General features: G+C 51.6%; 1 protein-coding gene across 1 annotated transcript in view; it reads right to left on the bottom strand.

Annotated features, from left to right (window-relative positions):
* Positions 1 to 19,133, bottom strand: part of NWD1 (NACHT and WD repeat domain containing 1) — a 61,874-nt gene that overhangs the window by 28,263 nt on the left and 14,478 nt on the right. Inside the window, 6 exon segments of the mRNA XM_025885681.2 lie at positions 565 to 762; positions 5,869 to 6,027; positions 6,677 to 6,794; positions 7,402 to 7,561; positions 8,780 to 8,983; positions 14,643 to 15,915. Coding sequence (XP_025741466.2) covers positions 565 to 762; positions 5,869 to 6,027; positions 6,677 to 6,794; positions 7,402 to 7,561; positions 8,780 to 8,983; positions 14,643 to 15,915 — 2,112 coding nt within the window.

The raw sequence follows: 19,133 nt of genomic DNA, 5'->3' as shown, positions 1-19,133 counted from the left end.
ATGGATGATGGATGGATGGATGATGGATGGATGATGGATGGATGGATGATGGATGGACAGAAGGACAGACAGAAGATGGAAGGAAGGAAGGAAGGAGGGAAGGAACGAAGGAAGTGGGGGGAGGAAGAAGGGAAGGAAGCGAAACAAACAAATGGAGAGAACTAAGTCCTCTTGTCTCTCTGAACTTCTGGTGTCCTGGGGGAATCTACGAGCGCCACCAGCCTCTCAGGGGCCAGTCAGTCATCAATCCCTACCTTTTGGTCTTACTAGCATGAGCCAGTAAATCACAAAAACTATCTGTAAGATGGACACTGGATTCTTAGAGGCAGTCAGCACCCCCTTGCTCTGGGCTCATCAGCAGTATTTACAATACTCATCTATAGTCCCTGGGGGGCAGAGACAGTGGAGTCAGCATAAGACAGCAAGGGCACACCCTGATGGGACCCTTGGGGCCTCCCTAGCGACAGAGCGGAGCCCCAGAGAGCAGCCAGAAACCCCTGCCATCTGCTGCCCTCAGGCACAACGGGAGCCTGGCAGGATTTTTGCTGTGCTGGGGAGACTCACCCTTGTGACAGCCTGTGACGGTTGCCCGGAGGGGTCCCCCCGGGGGCTGGAGGAATCCCCCGAGGGGTATGAGCACAGGGTGGGGGCACACCCGGAACCAGCTCTGGGCCTGTTGGCACAGCTGTCCCACCAGGGCTGGATGTGAGGTGGCGAAGAAATGGAGTCGGGCCAGGAGTTCTGTATATAGGATGCTCCTCTCTGCAACAAAGGGGACTCAGGTTAAGGGAAAGGGCACGGCTGATGGGTGGAGTCCGCCGCCATCTTCTCCTGCCTCCTTCTCTCCTTTCCAAGGACACTCATCCCTACTTCGAGGGAACCAGGTGGTTCATAGCCTCTGGACCTTTGTCCCCTCTGGTTCCTCTGCCTGGAATACTTCCTTCTTCTCCCCTTCCCCTTTCTCATGCTAAATATCTCATTTTAGGGCGCCTGGGTGGCTCAGTTGGTTAAGCGACTGCCTTTGGCTCAGGTCATGATCCTGGAGTCCCGGGATCGGGTCCCGCATCGGGCTCCCTGATCGGCGGGGAGTCTGCTTCTCCCTCTGACCCTCCCCCCTCTCATGCTCGCTCTCTATCTCATTCTCTCTGTCAAATAAATAAATAAAATCTTAAAAAAAAAAAATCTCATTTTAGCTCCAGCGTTACTTCTTTAAAGAGCATTCTCCAGCCCAGCCCTCTAATCCACCCACCCCACCCCCACTCCCCTGAGCTCATCAGAGGTACAATTGACATTTCTTTGTTTATTCCTTCACTACCCTAAATCTTGAGTTTCCCTGAGAACAGTGATGATTGTTCATTGTGTTCTTAGAGCCTAGAACATCACAGACACCCAGTAAATGGTAGAGGCCGCTTTTCAGCAATGGGCTTGAACAATGGAATGCAGAGCAAGGCAAAAGGGCCCACAGCGACCACTGAACTGAAGAGAGGCCCGTCAGGAGAGCCACCCCAGATTATCCAGAAGCCCTAGCGGCCCAGCGGGCTACGGACAACCAGGTACAGGTAAAAAAAAAAAAAAAAAAAAAAAATTCCCAAGTCCCCAGACCGCCTGACCTTCCTCCTTCAAATACAGCCCCTCCCACTGCCTTGGGGCAGACAGCCTCCCCTGTGTGGTCCTGCCTGCAGCTCCCTTCCATCTCCTTTGTTCTAGAGACTTCTATCTCCTTTGTTCTGCCTCCGGTGAATTCTTTCACTGCTGGAGCCTGAGCCACCCACTTCCACCGGATCATCATCATCACCCCACTCTCCATCTCAAGTTCCTTAATTTAATCACATCATTTGCCATATAAGACAAGAGTCACAGGTTCCAGGGATTAGGAAGTGAATATATTTTTGGAGGGGGGCAGTGTTTTCTGCCTACCACAACAGAGGTATCGTCATTATTATGCCTAGTTCATAAAGGGGGAAATGGAGGCTCAGAGAGGTTAAGCAACTTGTACAAGGTCACACAGCCAGTAAGAGGCAGGAATCTAACCTAAAAAAGTTTTATTCCAACCTCGAATGAAGACCAGGGACAGTGAAGCAGGCAGTTCATTTTCCCTGTTGTCATCTTGTCCTAACTGTGGGGTTTGGGGCAATGGTGACAACGCCCTGTGCCTTGGTTTGCTGGTGGGTGAAATGAGGCAAGGTCAGGACCAGGGGTGAGTGCCCCACTCACCATGGGTGCAAAATTTAAGGTGGCACCACCAAACTCAACCATCCAGATAAATACTATTTTTTTCTTTTTAAAGATTTTATTCATTTATTTGACAGAGAATGAGCGAGCACAAGCAGGGGAAGCAGCAGGCAGAGGGAGGGAGAGAAGCAGGCTTCCCGCTGAACGGAGAGCCCAACACGGGGCTCGATCCCAGGACCCTGGGATCATGACCTGAGCCGAAGGCAGATGCTTAACCGACTGAGCCACCCAGGCGCCCCCAGATAAATACTATTTTAATACAATATTTTAACAAATCAAAATTAATGCCCCCCAACCCATGGTGAACAAAATATCGGCTTTTAAAATAAAAATAGGGTCAGAAACAGCACCACACCAAATCATCCCGGAGCCTGAGGCAATAGGAGAAACCCCGTGGGCTTTGAGGAGCGGGCTCAAAGTCCTGGAATGTGCTGGAACTCAAGGTTGGCCAGCTGCGCCCTCTGGTGGTGACATTTATTCCTACTACATCTTCTCATGAGGGGCAAGCCCCAGGTTGTCAATCAAGGATTGTTGAAAAGAACATGCTGTGATTTGGGCTTTTAAATCTTCCCTCGAAGTGGGCAGTTGTTCCCAAGGCTATTTCCCTGGTAAATCACTCCCCATGAGGTTTACAACTGCTGAGCATGAATGCACAAGAAAGGCCAAACTGATGGTGGGCACCAGCATCTTCCTCTTGGGACATACTTTAGTTCAATCCCGTATTTTGCAGATGATGGAAGCTGAGGCTCCACACAGAAGTGGCTCATCCAACAACAACAACAACAACAACAAAAACCCAAACAAACAAACAACAACACAACAAAAGAAATGGCTTGTCCAAGGCTGTTCACATCAACAATATTGAGGCTATCATGGGGACAGGCTCTGCAAGAATTGACTTGTATATCTTTCCTCGCAGCTCTAGGGAGGAAGGTTGACCAGCATCCCCATTTTGCAGATGGAAACACTGAGGACAGCAAGGTGGGGGGTGGGGTGAGGAGCATAAGGGACTTGTAAGGTCACACCACCAGTAAGTGGCAAAGCCCAGATTTGAATCAATACAGTGGGGCTCCAAATCTGAGTTCTTGGCCAGGACCGTCTATGTGGTAGGGCTGGCAATTTGGCAGGGCGCAAGTGATGATGCCCCTACCCTCAGAGAGCTCAGAGTCGGGTGGGGCCCTCAGGTGATACAAAAGACAACCGGCAGAAATAGTAAGAGCTAAGACAGATGGCAAAAGGGTGCAGTGCTGGAGAATGCAGGGACTAGGCAGCCAGGCGGGTGTCCAGGTTCAGTAGTGGCTGGGCTTCTCCTAGGAGGAGCATTTGTTTAAGCTCCAAGGGAGCCCCAGAAGGGATATAGGGACTTAAACACCTCTATAAAACTCCTTATAAAACCCTCAAATGAAAACCAGATGGGAACTGTGTAATAAAAACCACCCTGGGGGCGCCTGGGTGGCTCAGTTGGTTAAGCAGCTGCCTTTGGCTCAGGTCATGATCTCTGGGTCCTGGGATGGAGCCCCATGTCTGGCTCCTTGCTCAGTGGGGAGTCTGCTTCTCCCTCTCCCTCTGTCCCTCCCCTCACTTGTGCTCTCTCTCCCTCTCTCTCTCTCAAATAAATAAATAAAATCTTTAAAAAAAGATACCCTGGCCACCTCATACTCATTAGGATGACTATTTTTTTTTTTTTTTAATCAGAAAATTGGGGCAACTGGGTGGCTCAGTCGGTTAAATGTCTGACTCTTGGTTTCAACTCAGGCTGTGATCTTGGTGTCATGAGATCAAGCTCTGCATGGGGCTCCACGTTCAGTGTGGAGTCTGCATGAGATTATTTCTCCCCCTCTGCTCCTCCCCTTTCTCTCTCTCTCTCTCTCTCAAATAAATTAATTTTTAAAAATCTAAAAAAAAAATCAGAAAATTAAAAGTATTGGTGAGGATGTAGAGAAATTGGACTCCTTGTGCTCTGCTGGTGGGAATGTGAAATGGTACAGCCACTGTGGGGGCCCCCTGGGTGGTTCAGTCATTAAGCATCTGCCTTCAGCCCAGGTCATGATCTCAGGGTCCTGGGATCGAGCCCCGCATGGGGCTCCCTGCTCGGCGGGAAGCCTGCTTCTCCCTCTCCCACTCCCCCTGCTTGTGTTCCCTCTCTCGCTGTCTCTCTGCCTCTGTCAAATAAATAAATAAAATCTTTTTAAAAAAAGAAAATGGTATGGTGATTCCTCAAAAAAAAACCAAAACAAAACATAGAATTATCATTTGATCCAACAATTGCATTTCTGGGTGTATACTCCAAAGAATTGAAAGTCAGGTCTTGAAAAGATATTTGTATACCCGTGTTCACAGCGGCATGATTCACAATGGGCAAAAGGGAGAAAACAGCCCAAGTGTCCATCAGGGAGGGGTGGGTACACAAAATGTGGTCCGTCCGTACAAAGCAATGTTATTCAGCCTTACAAATGAGGGAAATACAACATGGATGAACCTTGAGGACATCATGGTGAGTGAAAGAAGCCAGTCACAGGGGGCAAATACCGCATGGGCCCCCTGATATGAGGCCCCTACAGTGGTCAGATTCATAGAGACAGAAAGTAGGACGGCAGGCACCAGAGGCTGGAGGCGGGGGTGGGGAGTTGGTGTTTCATGGGGACAGAATCTCGGTTTGGGAAGATGCAAGAGCTCTGGGGACGGATGGTGATGATGTTTGTACAACATTGTGCATGTGCTTAACGCCACTGAGCTGTACACTTAAAGATGGTTACTTTGGTAAATTTTATGTTCTGTGTGTATTGCCACAATTTAAAAATGAAGATAAAAACAGACCAACAAAACACCCTCCTGGGCAGAGCATCAGAGATTCTTCAAGCTCTAGGGCAGAGGGTGGACCAAGCCCAGCCCAACGGTTTACCCCAGGAGCTAAGGATGGTTTTTACAGATCAATATTTGCAATGGACAGGATGGCAGGAGACACCGACTTTGAACCCCAATTAAGCAAAATGTTTTCCCCCAGAGCAAAAACTTCCCCCTTCTTTCTCTTGAGTAGACTTTTTTAAATAAAGATTTTATTTATTTATTTGACAGAGACAGAGACACAGCAAGAGAGGGAACACAAGCAGGGGGAGTGGGAGAGGGAGAAGCAGACTTCCCACGGAGCAGGGAGCCCGATGTGGGGCTCGATCCCAGGATGCTGGGATCGTGACCCGAGCTGAAGGCAGATGCTTAACCAACTGAGCCACCCAGGCGCCCCTTGAGTAGACTTGTGTTACAAAAAAATCATGTTCAATTATTATGATTGTATTTTGAATATTATCAATAAAAAAAGTTATGGGAACGTGTTTTCCCTCTCTTGTTATATTAAGTACTGACATAATTTCCTCTATTTTTGCCTGAGAGTTTTCCTATCTGGCCCTTTCTAGAAAAAGGTGCCGGGTCGGGGAAGGGGGCAGACACTATTTTGGTAGTGTTCAATCCAAAGCTCTTCCAGGTTTAATTCAAGATTCTAGAAACCCCGCAGGTGTAGATAGGAAAGGTGTGTGGGTTAATGAAAATCCAGCTGGGGGCTCAGTGAGAATGGGCTTCTAGAAGTCAGTGCAGAGTGAAGGCCCCCGCCCGCCACCCCCCTTCCCGGCCAGGCCGACTCACCCATGCCTCGGAGCTCCACAGCCGGGCGACACAGCTGGAGGGCGTCCCGGACCAGGCTGACCTCAGGACAGTCCAGGTGAGGGCCATACAAGTCAAAGTCATCCAACAGGCCCTCGATGCCCCCAGAGACGCCCCGGCAGGAAATCCAGTTCATGCTGCCTGTGGGAGGAAGGGGGCGTTGTTGGGGCACACACACCTATCCATTTCTCTGGGGGTTCTTAGCATAGGTGCTGCGGATGCTGGGGCCGTGCACTGTAGGATGCTGATCGGCGCCCCTGGCCTCCACCCACCAGATGCCTGTAGCACCTCCCCAATAGTGATAATCAAAAACATGAGCATTGCCCCAAGAGTCCCCTGGGTGCAGGATCACCCCGGGTTGAGAATCACAGGGAGGAGCAGATGGATAGATGGATAGACAAATAGAAAGATGGAGGGATAGATGGATGGGTACATAGGTGATGATAGATGGGTAGGTGTAAAGCTGAAAGATGATAGATATGATAGACAGACAGACAGACAGACAGGGTCTCATTCAAAGACCACATTTCTCACCTTTGCTCTATCCACTAGCACTAGATGCCAGTAGCACGCCCTCCCCCAGCTGTGACAACCAAAATGTCCCCAGACGTTGCCAAGTGTCCCCTGCTGGTGGTGGGGGGGCACAGAATGACCCCCTGGTGAGAACCACTGTCTTAGGAGGAGCCAACCACTCTGACTTTTGCCCTTTACCCCTCCCAGGCTCCATTGCGGGAGCACAGCGGAGGGCTGGGACCCACTCACTGTCCCTTGCAATGGGTGCAACCCTTACCCAGAACCTCCTGTTTCAGCTCTTCGATGCGGCCTGAGTGGACCAGGTGATGGGGCAACTCCTTCAGCTTCCGCAGATTTGCCACCGTGTCTGAGAACCACAGGGGCTGAGGGGCCACCTGCAGGGGAGGAGGGGGCTGGCAGCCAGGCCACGATGATACAAGCTCACTCATTCACTCCACAAACATGGGCCAAGCTACCATGCACGTGTGACGCTGGAGGGCACTGGACGCAATTCCAGACAGAGGTGCCCCACGCCCACCCCAGGCAGGGCCAGGGCAGAGGGAGGAACTTGGGGCTCAGGGAATCCAAGGGGCATCGGAGCTGGGTCTTCGAGTTTAAGTAGGAGTCTGTCTGGGGAACCTTATCGGAAAACAATGGTATTCCCGGGCAAGGGAATGGCGTGTGCAAAGGCTCAGGGGTGGGAGATGCCAGGAGTTTAGGGCAGTTCTGTATGCTTCTGAATGTTGTGATTCTTCTGCCCCCCACCCCAGAATGTTGGGGATGGAGGGCATATTCTTCATCTGCTGCTCCCAATCGCCCCATTATGCTCAGAGGCTGAGGGGACATCCTGCTTTCTGTGGGAAGGGAAGGGAAGAAGGTGAGGAGAGCATTCCTGATGGAAAAGAAAGAGCGAGGTGGTCCTGGCCAGGGAGCCTTGGCCTTGCCTGCACAGCAGGGTGGAGCCTGCAGGTAGTGAGCAGGGGTCCCAGACAGACAGTTCACCTTGCGGTCCAGGTTCAGGGGCTTCCCCACCAGCGGCAGAGTGATGAGTTTCTTCGTGCCCTGGCTCCAGGCCCCTGAGAAGAAGTCAGCTAAGACTCCGTGCCTCTTGGCTCTCTCGGGCCCGGACAGGTAGCGCTCTTGGACCACCTCGGCCAGCTGCCTGCAGAGTGGGGACACGGGCTTATGGGCCTGGGGGATGGGGTGAGCTCAGAGGGGGCCCCCAGCCTTCCAGGAACCTGTTCCCAAATGCAGGTCCCTCCTAAGCCACCTGCCAGATGCTCACTGGCTCTGCTGACCACCCGTCCTACTTGTTACCTAACGTTCATCTATAAATTGGCCCATCTTTCTTTTTTCCCCTTAAATATATTTACTTTTTTTTTTTTAAAGATTTTATTTATTTGGAAGAGAGAGACACAGCGAGAGAGGAAACACAAGCAGGGGGTATGGGGGAAGGAGAAACAGGTTTCCCACTGAACGGGGAGCCCGATGAGGGGGCGCGATCCCAGGACCCCGGGATCATGACCTGAGCCGAAGGCAAGACACTTAATGACTGAGCCACCCAGGTGCCCCTAAATATATTTACTTTAAAAAGGAACATTTGGGTTCCTCAACTTAAACTTAAAATAAGGTACTGTAGGACCCAGCTACTCCACTTCTGGGTATAGACCCAAAAGAATTAAAAAAACAAAACAAAACAAAAACAGGTGTTCGAAAGAAAACTTGTGCTCACGTGTTCACGCAGCACTGACCACAAGCCCAAGGAATGACCCAAGTGTCCATCGATGAATAAACAGATAAACAAAATGTGGTCCATCCATGCAACGGGATATTACTCAGCCATGAAAAGGAACAAAGCCCTGATTCACGCTACAACATGGATGAACCTTGGAAGCTCTATGCTGAGGAAAGCAGCTGGACACTAAAGGCCACATGTTGTGTGGTTCCATGTATATGAAATGTGCAGAAGAGGCAAATCCATGGAGACAGAAAGCAGATTCGTGGGTGCCAGACAGGGGCTGGGGACAGAGAGGTGGGGGGTTGGGGAATGACTGCTGATGGGGACCAGGTGTCCTTTTGAGGGGATGGAATTGTTCTGGAACGTTTTAGAGGTGATGGTTACAACACATTGTGGATGCGCTTAATGTTACTGAATTGTACACTTTAAATGGATGATTTTTATGTTATGTGAATGTATCCTCAGTTTAAAACCGAGTTAGCTGTATCAGAGTCAGCGGTGTGGAAACCCCTGAATGCCGTGCTAAATGCACTTGTTTCGCTGGGAACGGGGATAAAAGCAGGATCTGGAACAAGGAGGAGCCCGATGAGCGAGCCCTCGCTCCCGGAAGCCCAGGCAGCGTGTCCACCATGCCGGACCCACCTGTGGGCGATGGCCAGCAGCGTGAAGCCATCCACGGGCCGCCGGGCCAAGCAGTGGCCCAGATCCCGGCGGAGCCTCACCCACAGCAGGGGTGGGAAACGCAACAGCTCCTTGCTGGGCGGGGTCCAGTCCCGGTACACAGCCTGCAGGACCTCGTCGTCCAGGGACAGGATGTCCTTCAGCTCTGCCTCTGAGAGCCCATGCCTGCGGGGAGAAGAGATGGGCACTGGGACACGCTGTGTCTCCTGCGGTCGGAGGGCGCAGACACCAGGGACGGGGAGACGTGGCCAGCGCGGCACAGCGTCCTGCCCGTCACCAAAGGGTCCACCCCGAGGGTCGGCATTTGGACTGTGCCCAGCAGGTACTGATGCCCGATTACAGCTGTGCCCATTGCGTAAGACCTTCCTGCTTCTGCACACACACCCGCAGAGCCGTGAACTAGCCTCTCCCCAGTCTCCCATGAGTCGGGCAGCATGGGGAGGGAGACAAGAGGTCATTTAGAAAAATAATGCAGAAACTAACTGTGCCCACCTCGGCCTCACCCGTGTTTTCAGCCCCAGAAAAGTATCCAGCCTCCTTACCAAGGCCGACTGGACCTGGCTGCCTTCCACCCCTAGGGAAGCGGCCCTAAAGGGGATGAGTGATGAAGTTTCGGTGCTGGATCGCAAGGGACTTCCTGACACCTGAGAGCATCAGACTGGGAAAGCTGGATTTGCCTGCACATTTCATCCGGGAAGGACAGCAATCAGATCACCCTTCAGAGCAAGGGAAAGAGGGAGGCTGGCTTCTGTGGGCAAACTGAGTGTGTGTATTTAACTCTCTGATGTAGATCGAAATCTTCATTTTGATCAGAACACCTGCCATATATAGAGAGCACCTGCTCACTTAATGTTTTCTAGTGTATAACAGGGTGGGTGTCCCCTGGGGTCTCTTCTGTGAGATCAATCATCTTGGACAAATCCCAGCTATAATATCACAGTTTTCTCCAAACCAGAATTCCTGGGAGTTACACCTAGGGGGTCCACTTACCAGCACCCCTGTGTGGTCCTGTGCCTCCTCAGAAACCCCCTCCTTCAGGATAGAAGCTTCTTTCCCACTCTTTCACGCACCCTCAGTACAAATCAAGCTTGGGTCCCCTCCTTTCCAGCTCAGGTTCGATGGCTCATCCCACCTGAGCCGGATGGAACAACCCAGCAGGCTTGCAGGATGGCTATCAAGGAAGCTGCAGTCCCATAATTCCCTGGCAGCGTGGCTCTGTACAGGCCCCCCTGGGGAGGGGCCAGGCCAGTCCATTCTTTCTTAGAGAAGCAGATGCTGGGTCGTGGGAGGTCAATGGCTCATCAACAAACCATCGGCAGGTTTGTTTAGCCATTATTCATGGAGGGTCGGCTCCATGCAAGGCACCATGCTGACTCCTGAGGGACAGAGAGCTAGACGCCCAGGAAGCTTATCTTCTCATCCCCAGAGCCAGGTAGGAAATAGCAGGAAAAGAGCACAAAGAAATTGGGTAACACCAATGGCTGGGAAGAAGATAAACCGCGTCACATGAAAAAGAGCCACATGGTGTGGGGGGGAGGCAGGAGAGAGACTGTTCTTGGAGGAGGTGGGTCCCTCTGAGAAGGTGCCACCGCAGCTGGGACTGGGTGGGAGGGAAGGGGCCAGCATGAGATCTGGGGCCAGGGTGGTCCAGGCACAGGGTGGAAGGCAGCCAGGTGATGGGAAGTCACTGGAAGGGTTAATCAGGCCAGGGACTGAATCAGATTTACGATTTTAAAATCTCACTCCGGACAGGTGTTCAAACCACAACTTGCACACGCATGTTCTGAGCAGCATAATTCACAATAGCCAGAAGGTGGAAACAGTCCAAATGTCCGTGAATGGATGCGCGGATAAAGAAAATGTCGTTGCTATGGACTGAGTATGTGTCTCCCCCAAATCCATAGGTTGAAGTCCTAATCCGCAAGGTGATGGTATTAGGAGGTGGGGCCTTTGGGGGGTGATTAGGTCATGAAAGTGGAACCCCATGAGTGGGCTTAGTACCCCAGAGAGCTCCCTTATCCCTTCTGTCATGTGAGGACACAGCAAAAAGATGCCCATTTATGAACCAGAGAGCGAGCTCTCACCAGACACTGTATCTGCAGGCACCTTGACCTTGGACTCCCCAGCCTTCCAGAACTGTGAGAGATAAATTGTTTATAAGCCACCCACTCTATGGTGTTTTTGTTACAGCAGCTCAAATGGACTAAGACAGGGGTGTATCCATACAATGGAATATTCTTTGGCCATAGAAAGAAACAAAGTATGGACACACACACTGCAACACAGATGAGCCTTCAAAACAGTCCGCTCAGTGAAAGAAATCCGTCACAAAAGACCGCACAGGGTATGATTCCATTCACTTGAAACGTTTAGAGCAGGATCCAGAAAGTCACGAGGTACACAAATGGCTGCCAGGAGCTGGATAGAGAAGTGAGGGAAGGCACAAGGCGTCTCCTCCCGGCATTATTCAGCCTCTCACCGCTGACATTTGGGCTCGGATCACCCTTCACGGTGGGGACTGTTCTGTGCTTTTAGCAGCATCCCTGGTCTCCGCTCACTAGATGCCAGCAGCATCACCCCTAGCTGCGACAACCAAAAATGTCCCTGGACGTGGCCAAGGGTCCCCTGGGGGCAGAATCTCCTCCGGGCAAGAACCACTGGCCTAGAAGGACTCAGATCTGCTCTGAGAGCTAGAGCTGGGTTCTCCACCATCACAGCACACTGACTGCGTGGGGAAGCATGATGTGTTTTCAAGGAACAAGAGGTAACGAAATCACTCCTGCAGGCTCCCTCCCTAAACCACCTGGCCCGCCAGTCCCTGGGGCGGCTGCTCCGACACCCCTGTGAGGCCCTTGGCTTTACTAACTGGACAAGACGTGGGACCGAGCAGGTCGATTATTTTTGTCTCCCCAGATTTTGGAATTAGGACTCAAGAAGGGGCCAGTAGGATGGTGCCAGTTCTCTGAAATGGGAGCTAAGGATGCCAGTAGAAGTTCGAGGCAAGTGGAACAAAGGAAGAGTCCAGAACAGAAGCCAATGGGCAGAGAGGACCCAGAGGGCCAGGGGACGAGAAACTGTTCTGATTCTCATGGCTTTCTGGTTCCCATGACAACACCACCTCCTCCATGTGGACTGCATCAGGTTGGCCTGATGGCCTACCCCTTCACCCTGGAACATTCCCCAGTCTGTCTTTGTACTCTTACAGAACCCAGGCCCAGGCTCCACTCTGGGGGCACCAGTCACAAAATCTGGGGTATGGCATGAGATCTGGGGTATGCCCCCCTAGAGCCAGCAATTGGGTGGGTGGTCCTGGACCCCTTGAGCTCTTCCTATGGCCTTGGCACAAAACCCTGACTTCCCACACACTAGCACGAGCGGGATTCTGTGCCTGGCAAACAAACAAACAAACAAACAAAAAGCCACCCTCACGGGTCAGATCACCGCCATCTTGACTGACGTGGTGCAAAGGAAAAGGTCTGGAAGGAAAACTTGCCTGTGAAACTGAAAAGAGGCAAAACCAGCTTGTCCAGCATTTCTGATGATGGGCTTGAGTGTTGGCTTTGTCGCCGTGTGTCTGCTAATTGGTCTCCGCCCCACCCTCCTGGGGTTCCGGAGTCCGGCTGCTGGGTGCGTGATGGACATGCTCCTCTCTCCTGCTCCTTATTTCTGACTCCCCTCCTTCCCTACCCGGCATCTCTGAGCAGTGGCTCCTGACCATCATGACATCGCAGTGTGCAGCCCTGAGACTTTCTCTGGGCTGAGCAGCTGGATGTAAGCATTCAGTCCTAAAGCTCTAGAAACACATTGAAACTGGGTTTTTCCTATTTGCTTTTTTTGCTGATTCCCACGCGACAAGCTTGGGATGAAGTGTAGATGCCCGCTGGTGGTCAATCCTTCAGGGTAATTGGCTTTAAAAAGGTTTTTCTGAGATCTCCCCATAATATTACCTATTAAATACAGAGGAGAGCTTGCAGATTTACAACAGGGAAAAAAAATCTGTGCCTGAGAAGGGCTGAGCATCACTCAGGTTCACCTCGAATGTGATCACGAGGAAACATCAGACCAATCCAGATGGAGGGACACTCTACAAACTCCCCCCAGCCCAGGTGTGGTCCCCTGGACCAGCAGCATCAGCATCGGCCAGCGAGAATCGTGGGAGTCCTGGCCCCAGCCCAGACCAGCTGAATCAGATTCTTTATGCAAAAACAAGGCTCGAGATATGAATCCCCATTGAGGGTTGAGAAGCGCTGATCAATAAAATAACTGGCCCGGATTCTTCAAAAGGACAAAACCAGATGGTGGAATGTTCCAGATTAAAGGAGACCAAAGCAACTTGACAATTAAATTCGACATGCCGTCCTGGTTTGGATCCTGGATTGGGTGTGGGCGGAGGGGGGGGGGGGCTCTATAAAAGACATTTTTGAGACAATTGGCAAGTGTTCACTGTAAACTGTGCATTAAATAATATTATTGCCTCTGTGATATATTTCCTGACTTTTGTAATTGTCCTGTAGCAATGTGGGGTTCTGATTGTCCTTGTTTGTAGGAAATATGTGGCGTATTTAAGGGTAAAGGGGAATAACGCCTGTAATGAATTTGCAAAAGAAAGAAAGAAAACTAGAGGGGGTTGGGGAGGGAGGGAGAGAGAAAGCTAATGCAGGGAATCAGGGATTCTGGGGGAAGGGTATATGGCTGTAGTTCTCAGCTGGCGCCTACTCTGCCTGCAGGGCATTCTTGGCAATATTCTGAGACAGTTTTTGGTTGTCACGGCTCAGGGGTACTAAGAGCATCCAGGGTCAAGGCCAGGAATGCTGCTCAGCATCCTACAGTGCATAGGACAGCCCCCACATGCTGACGATGTAGCCCCCCAACATCAGTAGAGCCCCCTGATGTGTGGGCCAGTCTTTGCTCTAGTTTTGTACTATGGGAATTCTTCCACGAGTCTATAATTTCAAAATATTTCTTTTCTTTTTTTTAAAAGATTTTATATATTTATCTGAGACAGAGAGAGCACAAGCAAGGGCAGGGATGGAGGGAGACGGAGAAGCAGGCTCCCCACTGAGCAGGGAGCCCAACAGGGGGCGCGATCCCAGGACCCTGGGATCATGACCTGAGCCGAAGGCAGATGCTTAACCGACTGAGCCGCCCAGGTGGCCCTCAAAGTATTTTAAGTAAAAATTGTACAAAGGAAATACCACAGGCAGGCCCATAGAGACAGGAAGCAGGTTGGGGGCCGCCAGGGGCTGGGGGTGGGGAGTGGCTGCTAATGGGGATGGGGTTTCCCTTTGGGGTGATGCGAATGTTCTGGAGATGGACAGTGGTCACACAACACTGTGAATGTCCTCGATGTCACTGAACCATACACTTTAAGAGAGCGAACTTTATGATCCATGAATTGTGTTGGGCTGAAAGGCGTCCCCCAAAGGTCATGCCCACCGGGAGCCCGTGAAGGTGACCTTATTTGAAAACATTCTTGAGAGGAGCAATCAGCACACCATGAGGTCCTACTAGGTCAGAGTGGGCCCTGAAGAGGGAAATGGGGACATGAAGGCCCACAGGGAGGAAGCCGCAAGATGGGCAGAGGCAGTGGTGGGAGGGATGGGTCTATGGGCCAAGGGTTGCTGGCAACACCAGAAACTAAGAGAAAAGCGTAGACCAGCTTCTCTTCTGGCGCCTTCAGAGGGAGCATGGCTCTGCCAACGTCTTGACTTCAGACTCTGGACTCCAGAACTGTGAGAAAAGACGTTTCCTGTTCTGAGCCCTGAGGGGTGAGTGCATGCATTCTGCCTCAGTTAGAAAGAAGGTGAAGACAACAGAGACTTACCGGGAAGACACGACGTAGCCCAGCACGTGGGCCACCAGGAGCTGCCCGTGTGTCTGCTCCAGGCGGGCACACAGTTGGTGCATTGCTTCCTTAGCGGTGGAGGCCAGAGGGGCAGGTATGGTGAAGGAGGCCCATTTCCGGGCCTCCTCGAAGGCCAGCCTCAGCCGTCCTGGGTTCCCACACTCTGGGAGGCTGGCCCAGAGCAATTCCCTCTGCTCTGGGCTCAGCGTCCTCCTCGAGGCTGCCAGCAGAAGCTGGATCATCTCTTGCCCTTGGTTTCCGGAAAGGGGTTTCACCTCCCAGTAGGCCTCTGGGTCCGTCAGCGTCTGTCGCATGGTGTCTAGAATCCCCCGCCACCCTGAGCAGGCTGAAAGGATGAGGTGGACCCTCGGCGGGCATTTGGGAGGCAGCCAGGGGACCCTCCGGGCACAGCAGATGGAATCCACATCATCCAGGGAGTCCAACAGGATCACCAGGGACTCGAAGTTTCGGCAGGAGACAGTGTGGAGGAGGGTGTGGAAAAACTGGACCACCCTGGCATGGGCCTCCAGGACCTGGGCCGGGGGCAGGGGCAGCCCGTAGGCCAGGCACAGCTGGAAGCAGATGCTCTGGAGCAGGCCCCGGGCATTGGAGCTCATCTGTGACATCCCCAGAAGCCGCAGGATGGTCACCGTCTTGCGGCCAAGCAGTCTCGGCATTTGCTCTGCCAGCTTGCACATCAGAGCTGTCTTTCCGATGCCTGGGGGTCCAAAAAGCACCATGGGTGAGTGTGGACAGCTGTCACTCTGCCGGAGCCGCTGCGCCAGCTGGGCCAGGAGCTCCTGGCGCCCGCAAAAGGTCCGGGTGGCCTCGGCACTCAGCCCCAGGTGGTGGCGGATCTCCTGGTAGAGCCATGCCAGCTCCCGCCGGCCCACCTCCAGCTCCTGGAGGTGCTCAAGGACCTGGTGGTTAGCCCTGGCCACAAACTGCTCCCCCAGCTCCTTCAGGTACTGAGCATGAGCCTTGTTTTGGGGGTTCACCAGGTCTCGGCTCCATGGCAGGTGGTGGGCCTTGAGGACTCCGGGTTGCATGTCGGCAATGCGTCCCTTGAGGCCACTGAGAAGGTTCTGGGCATCCGTGTCCAGGCAGCCATCTGCGAGCCGGTCTACCATCTTGAGGGCGCAGTCTTCCAGGATGTGTTTGTGGAGGTCCTGGATCTCTCTCAAGAAGACGGTCGCCCCCTGGTCTCCGTCTGTCAAGCTCAGCAGGCCCCGGTCTATCTCCCATTCAATGACTGAAAAAGTGAGGGAGATGGAAAGAGAGTGTGGTCATCATTGTGTGGTCAGATGGCCCGAGTGGAGACACTTGAGAGACATATTTGGGAGGTAGGGACATTAGTTCTCCCACTTAATGTGTGCTGGAGTCACCTGGCATAACCATAGACAATATGCAAACTAATGCACTCAAGTGGGTTCCAATAAAACTTTATTTACAAAAACAAGCAGTGGGCCGGATTTGGCCAGAGGACTATAGTTTGCCAGAGTCTCCTGGGGGCTCAAACACCCCATATGTCTGGGCTCTGCCTCCAGGAGTTCTGATTCAGCAGGTCTGGGTGGGGCCCATGGGTTTGCATTTCCAAAAAGCTCCCAGGTGATGCTGGGGCTGCTGGTCCAGGGGCTGGGCCAAGAATAGCGCTGATTTAGTCATTATTAATCAAAGAAACCTTGGTGTAGGCAGCACAGAGATTCTCTGTGAGAAGCTGCTCTGTTATAAAACACTACGGTAGTTGCTGAGGCTGGGGGAGAGGGATGGGGAGTGACCGTTAACGAATATGGAATTTCTTCGGGGGTGATGGAAATGTTCTGGAACTAGACAGAGGTGGTGATTGCACAACATTGTGAATACAATAAATGTCACTGAATCCTTTACTTTAAAACAGTTAATTTCGTGTCATGTGAATTTCACTTCAATTAAAAAAAAATCCAATGTTGTCAGTTTTGGGTGCCTCCGTCATCACACATTCATTCAACAAACATTTATTGAGCTCCCACTTGTGGCAGCCTCAGCTCTCCAGACATCTAGCAGTGAGAAAAATGCCCAAAGGTCCCTGTTGCCTTTGTGGAGTGGTTATTCCAGTCTTAGTAAAAAAAAATGGACATACAAATGGACAGACGGCAGAAGAGAATATCTGTCCATCCTGGGTGGAGTAGGGCAGGCAGGGCATTTGAGGCCACAGAAAGCTGTTGCAAAGGCATGGGGGCTGGGGAGAAAGTTTTTAATGAGCCTCGAGGCTGCGAGCAAAGGTCGGCATACTTTTCTGTAAAGGTTCAGATAGTAAATATTTTAGGCTCACAGGTCAAATGGTCTCCATTACAACTATTCAGCTGCTGTAGCGTGAAAACAGCCATAGACAACATGCGAACTAATATGTTGAGTGTGTTCCAATAAAACTTTATTTATGAAAACAAGTGGTGGGCCGAATTTTGCCTTTGGGCCCAGGTTGTCTGACCCCTGTCCCAGAGCATGCAACAGCTGCCCTGAGGACCCGAATTTTCCAGAGCCAAGAGCAGACACAGATTTCTCCTCGGAGGCCACTGTTTTGAAACAGCAGTCGGACCTGAGGAGTTATTTTTTAAGCCGCCCTGGGCCCAGCAGAGGCTCCCAGGTCTCTGGAGCTGAGCGAGTCAGGCTCCCTTGGAGACAGGACTCAGTCTCAGAGCCAGAGATTAAGAGCCACTCAAAAGCCCTCCTTGGAGTGACACCACAGCCCCCTCAGGCCATCGAATGGAAGTCAGGGATAAAGGCAACTGACAGTCCTGACATGGGATCCTTCTGGGACCCGTCTCAGCATGAATCAATGCAAGGCCATCTGCTCTGCTCCTGCAGGCTGCATGACCTTGGTCAAATCACTGCGTCTCTCTGAGTCTGTTTCCTCTCCCGTAACATGGGTGTACTAGTTTAACCTCTTTTTTTTTTTTTTAAAGATTTTATTTATTTATTTGACAGAGACAGAGATAGTGAGAGCAGACACACAAGCAGCGGGAGTGGGAGAGGGAGAGAAGCAGGCCTCCCCCCCGAGGAGGGAGCCCGATGCGGGACTCGATCCCAGGACCCTGGGATCATGACCCGAGCCGAAGGCAGACGCCCAACGACTGAGCCACCCAGGCGCCCCTAACCTCTTTTTTTTTTTTTTTAAGGTTTTTTTTTATTTATTTGTCAGAGAGAGAGAGCGCGCACAAGCAGGGGGAGTGGCAGAGGGAGAGGGAGAAGCAGGCTCCCCGCTGAGCAGGGAGCCCGATGCGGGACGCCGTCCCAGGACCCTGGGATCATGACCTGAGCCGAAGGCAGACGCCCAGCTGACTGAGCCACCCAGGCGCCCCTGTGCTAGTTTAACCTTGCCTAGGCTCCCGGCAGCATCTTCTATGAAACAATGCTTGTGAAAAGCTGAGCTCGTTATGCCGAAGGAACAAAGCCAATCTCCAAAGGTTGTAGACTGTGTGATCCCATTCTATAACATCACCGAAATAACAAATTATAGAGATGGAGACGGATTACTGGTTGCCAGGGGCTGGGGACCGAGGGCAGGGCCGAATGTGACTCTTAAGAGGGTAGTGGGGGGGATCTTTGCAGTGAGGAAACGTTCCCGCCTATGGACTGTGGCAGTTATTCGAAGCTACACCGGTGTGAAATTTTCTTAGCGTGAAATACACATGTGCACGTGCACACATGCAAATGCACGTTTGTAAAAGTGATGCTTTGTCAGGGGCGCCTGGGTGGCTCAGTGGGTTAAGCATCTGCCTTCAGCTTAGGTCATGGTCCTGGGGTCCTGGGATCGAGCCCCGTGTTGGGCTCCCTGCTCATCAGAGAACCTGCTTCTCCTTCTGCCTCTCTTTCTCTCTCTGTCTCTCATGAGTAAATTAATGAAATCTTTAAAAAAAAAAAGTGATGCTTTGTCTGGTTGTCACAATGTCCACTTTTGGTTGTACTACTCTGCTTTAGTTTTGCAAGATGCTACCTGTGGGGGAAACTGGGTGAAGGATACATGGAATTACTTCCTACTTTTTTTTTTCTTTTTGCTTTTTTTAGGGAATCTCTATTTCCAAATATAAAGGCTGAAAAGAAGAAAACTGAGCTAGGGGCCTGGAAATATGCTCTGAAGACACCACTGACAGCAGCATATGCCTTTGTGCTTTCTGCTACTTTCAAGCAGTTTCTGTTTGTTCTTTCAAGTGGGAGTATCTTTTTTTTTCAATCTGTTTATTTGTTTGAGAGAAAGAGAGTATGCTGGGGGAGGGGCAGAGGGAGAAAGGGAGAGAATCTAAAGTGGACTCCATGCTGAGCGCAGAGCCGACAGAGGGCTCGATCTCATGACCCTGAGATCATGACCTGAGCTGAAATCATGAGTCGGATGCTTAACCGATGGTGCCACCCAGGCGTCCCTCAAGTGGGAATTCTTTTTTTTTTTTTTAAGATTTAATTAATTAATTTATTTATTTGAGAGAGAGAAACAGC

This window comes from Callorhinus ursinus, unplaced genomic scaffold, assembly GCF_003265705.2.
Source record: "Callorhinus ursinus isolate GAN/ISIS: 27379988/994484 unplaced genomic scaffold, GSC_fseal_2.0 scaffold15, whole genome shotgun sequence".
Taxonomy (NCBI): domain Eukaryota; kingdom Metazoa; phylum Chordata; class Mammalia; order Carnivora; family Otariidae; genus Callorhinus; species Callorhinus ursinus.
This window is presented reverse-complemented; position numbering and strand designations above follow the sequence as displayed.